A 6,891-nucleotide genomic window follows, 5' to 3' on the forward strand; every position below is an offset into this window, starting at 1 on the left:
GGCCAATATGAATGATTGAATAGAATATGATTGTCGTCTTTTCTTCAATAAAAAATAACTTGCATGAATTTGTGGCGTAAAATTATTTGAAGCTGAGTTGAGTCCATTACAATATTGTAAAATATTTCTGTCTAAGATCGATTGCATTATATTTCGTTGGCTAAATTCAAGGTTGTACGTTCCACAGATCGAAATCTTTTGTTCTGTCAACCGCGTGGTCGATTCGAGTCAAAGTGCATTGAAAAAATTGTGGTGAGCATTAGACCGGTTCAAATTTGTGCAGTGAATATTTTTCAATATGTCGACCGATGATTTGCGACTGCTTGGCAAGCAGGAGCGTGTGATACGATGTGCGGTGATAAATATAAAAGATTTTGTGGAATCATGTGATGTGGAATTAAATGTTCGTTCTTTAGAAATGAGTCTACAGCAGCTAGATGAGTTGAGGCCAAAGTTCATTGACCTTAGAATGCGAACCGAAGTACTTTTGGATGCAGCTGCGGATGATTTTGAAGAGCTCTCCCAATCAAGTCGTGACGAGGAGTATACTCGGGTTATAATGGAGTTCGAAAAAACTGTGCTTGCATTAAAAAATCAAATTTTTTCGAAAATTCAATCCCTAGGTGCAGTTGCTTCAAAGATTGAGCCAGCTAATATTTCCCATCATTCAAAAGTGAAACTCCCAGAGCTCAAACTGCCTACATTTAGCGGACGAATAGCAGAATGGATCACCTTCAGGGACACCTACAAGAATCTTATCCACAACGACGTGGGTTTATCAGATATTGATAAATTCACGTATCTTCGGACGAGTCTTACCGGAGATGCGTTGCAAGAAATAGCATCGATTGAGATTTCGTCTGCAAACTATGCGATAGCCTGGGCAGCCTTGGAAAGTGTGTTCGAGAATAAGAAGCTTCTGGTTATGACACATTTAGATTCTCTTTTTGCTTTGGAACCACTTCGTCATGAGAATTTCGACTCCCTCAACAAGCTGGTAAACGGTTTCGAACAAAGCCTCCAAATGCTTAAGAAAATTGGAGAAGAAGTTGAAGGATGGAGCACTTTGCTTCAATATATGCTGTACAAACGACTACATCCTAGCACCACTCGTCTATGGGAATCGCATTTTAACTCAAAAGAGGTTCCGAAATATTCTGAAATGATCGCTTTTCTTAAGAGTCACTGCATCGTTCTTCAATCTGTTGCTCCAGTTCGATCGACTCAGCCTGAAACAAGGAAATTTCGCACATCATCCAGCTACACAGGACTTCAACCAACCACCAACTGTCCATTCTGCAAGGAATCAGCCCATTCTGCATTCAAGTGTTCCAGATTTTCGAAGATGTCCATCGGCGAACGAGTGGAAGCTGTTAAACGTAATTCGCTGTGCTTTAACTGCCTCTCACCTCAACACATAGCTCGTTCTTGCACTCGAGGGAAGTGCCAACATTGTGGACAACACCACCACTCGTTGTTACATGCAAACTCATCGACCACCGCGAATCAATATTCGAAGTCAACAACTAAAGTTTTCACCAAATTCAACCAACCTCAAAACCTTAAGTCGCAAACCCAACCAAACCAATCGAATCAAACACAGACTGGCTCCTCAACAAATCAGCCCACACAAATTCGCCCAATTCCCACACCTCCTCAAAATGCAAGTTCCATTCAATCACTAAATCCCGCCACAGACATTCCCAGTACAAGCTATCCCACATTTTCTACGAAACATTGCACCCCACACAATGTACTTTTATCCACGGCTGTTGTACGCGTTGCTGACCAATTCGGAAAAATCACGCTAGCTAGAGCGCTTCTGGATTCCGGCTCTCAACGCTGCTACATGTCGGAAAAACTTTCTCAAATGCTGCAATTTAGAAGAAGCCGTGAAAATTTATCTATTTCCGGCATTGGTGGTTCACGGTCCTCCTCAACTCAAGTTGTATTTGCTGAAATCAGTTCACGCATGTCAGATTTCTCCAGGTTGTTAAAATTTCACGTTTTGCCTCAAGTCGCTGTCAACCTTCCCGCAAAAACCATTGATATTTGCAAGTGGAATTTGCCTGTTGAGATTCAGTTAGCTGATCCCACCTTCAATGAGTCGCAAGCAATTGATATGATCATCGGTGCCGAGATATTTTTTGATTTGCTGGTTCGAGATGATCAGATGAAGCTAGGAGAGCATGGTCCAACCCTTCAAAACACATATCTTGGTTGGATAATCGCTGGTGGTATTCCAGAAGAAGCAGTTTGTCTGCTGAACGTTCCTTCAGATGCCATAAATAGAATTGAAGTCGAACTTGCACGTTTTTTCGAATTGGAATCATGTCGCACCAATAGCACACTTTCGTTAGAAGAGTCAGCATGTGAGACGCATTTTGTTAAAACGACAACGCGTGGAAAGAACGGAAGATTCGTCGTTCAACTCCCCAAAAAACCGTTCATGATCAATCGACTAGGAGAGTCCAAGGCAAGGGCACTGAGAAGATTCGGAGCACTAGAGCGACGACTTAGTTCTGATCCAGTCCTGAAGCAACTCTACACGGATTTCATCGATGAATATTTGCGACTGAATCACATGCGGAAACTGTCTCCAGTCGAAGAAGATGACGCGTCAACTGTTGCGTACTATTTACCACACCAACCTGTATTAAAGCCTGATAGCACGACGACTAAGCTTCGCGTAGTTTTCGACGCCTCGGCAGCGACAAGTAGCGGTGTTTCTCTGAACGAGACTTTGATGGTTGGTCCGACTGTCCAGGAAGACCTTTTCTCGATTATGCTGCGTTTTCGTCTTCGGAAATATGCCATAACAGGTGACATCGAGAAAATGTATCGCATGATCGACGTCGACCCTATCGATCATAATCTTCAGCGCATTTTTTGGAGAAGTAGCATAACTGAACCCATTCGAACTTTCGTCCTAACCACGGTTACGTATGGTACGTCGCCGGCACCTTATTTGGCCACTCGCTGTCTTAAAATGCTTGCCGATGAAAACGAATCCACGTATCCTCATGCATCTGACGCCATTCATCACAATTTTTACGTCGACGATGCATTGCTCAGCGTCGACAGTCTTGAGACAGGAAACAAGACCATAGGTGAACTTATAGCTCTTTTGGGATCTGCCGGAATGAATCTGCGTAAGATCAGCTCCAATTGTGTGGAAATCCTCGATTCCGTTCCACCCTACCTTCGAGATGAACGCCTTTCGCAGCAGTTCCAGGGTTCAGGTAGCGTCAAAACTTTAGGCCTCACTTGGCAGCCTCGCCCAGACATCTTTCGCTTCGTCGTTCCTCAATGGAATAATTCTTCTGAGATGAACAAGAGAACCATTTTGTCTGACTTCGCAAAACTCTTCGATCCTCTTGGCCTGGTTGGCCCCGTAATCGTCCAGGCTAAGATATTTCTCCAGGATCTTTGGAAATCAAAGCTTTCCTGGGAAGAAATCCTCCCCGAAGAGTCAACAAATTGGTGGCTGACTTATCGACGCAACTTAGAGGAATTAGCACATCTTGAAGTGCCGCGATGGGTAGCTTTTGGCAGAGATACGATATCCGTGGAGTTGCATTCTTTTTGTGACGCATCAGAAAAAGCGTACGGCGCTTGCATCTATTTGAGGTGCACATCTTTCAGTGGAGAAGTTACTGTTTCGTTGTTGACGGCTAAATCTCGTGTTGCTCCGCTGGATGACCTTAAAAGGAAGCGCAAAAAGACCACCATACCCAGGCTAGAATTGTCCTCGGCCCTGACGTGTGCCCATTTGTTCGAGAAGGTTAACCAAAGCATCAAAATAACCAGCCAACATTTCTTTTGGACTGACTCGATGATTGTTAAATGTTGGCTATCATCTCCACCATCCCGATGGGACACCTTTGTGGCCAACAGGGTCTCAGAAATCCAGCACACCACACGGTCTGGCATTTGGAACCACGTCGCTGGCTGCGAGAACCCCGCAGATGTTTTATCCCGAGGAGCTACCCCTGAACAGCTTTCGTCGAACCAAGGCTGGTGGCAAGGCCCGCCATGGTTGCAATTAGATCGGAGTAGCTGGCCAAAATCTACTCAGTTTGCACCCGAAGATTTCGACACCACATTGCTGGAAGAACGAACAGTTTCGACACCCGCTCAAATCGTCGAGCCAAACCCAATATTTGCTTTGCGTGAATCTTTATCAGACTTGATCAGGATAACAGCGCTCATGCTACGATACGTGCACAACTTAAGAAACCGTGAAAATCATCGTACAGGTTTCCTGAGCTTTCAAGAACGAGAAGAGGCCCTTTTGAAATTGGTTAGTCTGGCTCAACAAGAAAGTTATCCTGAAGAAATTGAAGAGCTGAAGAAAAGCGGATCCGTCAAATCTTCGTCGAAAATTAAGAATCTTACCCCTCGATTAAGCAACGGACTTCTTGTCGTCGGTGGCCGGCTCAGAAATGCTGAACTTTCTGTCGGTCGCAAACATCCCTTAATTCTAAGTAATCATCATCCGTTGACGGAAACCATCGTCGCCTTCTATCACCTCAAATATCTCCACGCTGGGCAAGAGTTAGTGATATCAAGCCTCCGAGAAAGATTCTGGCCTGTCCAGGTGAGAAATTTAGTTCGTCGAGTTATCCACAGATGCGTCAAATGCTACAGAGTGAAGCCGAAAGTTCATGAGCAGCTGATGGGAGATTTGCCCCCTGAACGTGTCGTCGAGGCCCCTGTGTTCCAGCGTGTTGGCGTGGACTATTGTGGCCCATTCAGCATTCAATACCCACAACGGAAAGCTCGCCCTGTAAAATGCTTCCTTGCTGTGTTCGTTTGCCTCGTTGTGAAAGCAGTTCACTTAGAGATTGTTGGTGATCTCACGTCGAACGCCTTTATCGCTGCTTTAAGAAGGTTCGTCGGTCGTCGTGGTAGGCCTGAGATCATCATGTGCGATAACGCCACAAATTTCCGAGGTGCCCGACGCGAGTTAGATGAGTTGCGCGTTCTTTTCAACACCCAAGAGTTTGCTCAGAATGTCGCTAAAGAAGCTGCAGCAGATAACATAAACTTCAAGTTCATTCCTCGTAGAACTCCCAACTTTGGTGGCCTGTGGGAGTCCGCCGTCAAGTCGGTCAAGGCACATCTGAAGCGTACAATTGGCATAACAATTTTGAAGTTCGACGAATTCTTCACGCTAGTTGTACAAATCGAGGCTTGTCTAAATTCACGCCCACTCACACCGCTATCAAGTGACCCTGAAGATTTTTCTGCCCTCACACCCGGCCATTTCATCACTGCTAGGCCACTCATGGCCTTACCCGAGCCATCCCTTGGCCATCTAAACGAAACAACCCTCTCGAGATGGCAACGTGTGCAAAACTTCTTGCAACATATTTGGAGCAGATGGTCCAAGGAATATCTAGCCAATCTGCAAACTCGCAATAAATGGAGCAAACAGCGAGACAATCTGGTCGTCGGAACGATGGTTTTGCTGCGAGAGGACAACGTACCTCCCCTGAAGTGGCTCATTGGCAGAGTCAAAATGGTTTACTTTGGAAACGACGGTAACGTACGAGTTGTCAAGGTCCAGACACAGAACGGAGAATTCACCAGAGGCATCGCGAAGATTTGTATTCTTCCAATCTCCGACAACGTACCACCCCCACAATCTACACGATCATCAGCTGATGTGGAGGTTTAAAACCTTCCACGAACTCTGTGCAGCATCGTTGTCCTGTCTGTGGTTTCTAAGAGACCGCAAAATCAATCGCTGTCCATCGAAGTCCCATCGTACCATCCATTGATGTCAGATCAACCCACCTGAAGAAGTCATTATGTGTCCTGCTCGACTTAAGTTCGAAATTTATCAATTTGTTGTAATGCGTCTAGTATTCTGTGGGAGTTTGGGAACTCCCACGCAAAGTTATGTAGTCCCGTGCATTGTGCATTGCTCGAAATCAAACCACCATGTTTCATTGACAGGATACATCGCCAAATACAGTCCACAAGGGTTCGGATCTGCATCATACAAGTCATCACCACCATCATCATATAATCACCAAAGGTCGTCACACAGTCACCATCCGTTTCCGTCGATCGAGGGTCAATCCAACAACGTGGGTCCATTTCGCCAACTGCCAGCATGGAGAGGAAATGCTAATTTTGAGAAATCCGCCACATTTTCACCGATGTCATCGTTATCCGATGGCCAACGAAGGCGCAGGGTGCGCCCGCGGAGGCGGACCGCCTCCGCGGTTCAGGGAAGTCGTTTTTTTGTTTGTTAAATTCTTGTAAAAAATCGCCTCTCATATTATTGATAGATTCTCTGGTCCCTCACCCCCCGACGCTGGCGGCGTGAGCAAGGCGGACGGCCTGTGCAATCGTCGATCATCCCCAGGATCCAACCGAGTCCACGAGCGAGGAAAAGGCGAAGGACGAGAGGAGGAAACCCTGACCACGAAGAAGGTGAACCCAGGCGCTAGAAGGTCCACGAACGTCATCCGACGTTGGGTACCATCAGAAGTTGGAAACACTCAATTTGCGGTCCGCAATTCGAGTCAGATCAACGGAGAAGCCGAAAAAGTGTTAGAAAATTATACTTGTGAAACTCATATCCATCATTATTGACGATGTTCGTTGCGATTATCAAAGTTGTTAGATTTATCCAGTAGGCTATAATCTGTTTAATTTAAAAATTGGAATCTGTTATTCCAAGGCGGGCGGCAATGTTAACGCCGATCCCGATCATTTCTACCAACTATCAAAATCAAGCCACACTATTGTAGAAGATAGGCAGTCATCATTGGTTAGCAATGATGATGATCGTGCATTGTTAGCGAATATAGTAGGTGCACTCTCTTATCAGGCCGATCGGTCTCCCGATCGAATGATAAAGCATCTAAAAAACAT

At 45.5% G+C, this 6,891-nt stretch overlaps 1 protein-coding gene across 1 annotated transcript; it reads left to right on the forward strand.

Annotated features, from left to right (window-relative positions):
* Positions 1-298: 298 nt before the first annotated feature.
* LOC129759639 (uncharacterized) lies at positions 299-6,566 on the forward strand (the record flags this gene model as incomplete). The annotated part of the gene is made up of 3 exons (XM_055757146.1): positions 299-5,677; positions 5,965-6,257; positions 6,303-6,566. Coding segments are annotated over exons 1-3 (5,936 nt in total), but the record flags the coding sequence as incomplete, so codon positions are not given.
* Between the last annotated feature and the right edge of the window lie 325 nt (positions 6,567-6,891).

This window comes from Uranotaenia lowii, unplaced genomic scaffold, assembly GCF_029784155.1.
Source record: "Uranotaenia lowii strain MFRU-FL unplaced genomic scaffold, ASM2978415v1 HiC_scaffold_220, whole genome shotgun sequence".
NCBI classification, from domain to species: domain Eukaryota; kingdom Metazoa; phylum Arthropoda; class Insecta; order Diptera; family Culicidae; genus Uranotaenia; species Uranotaenia lowii.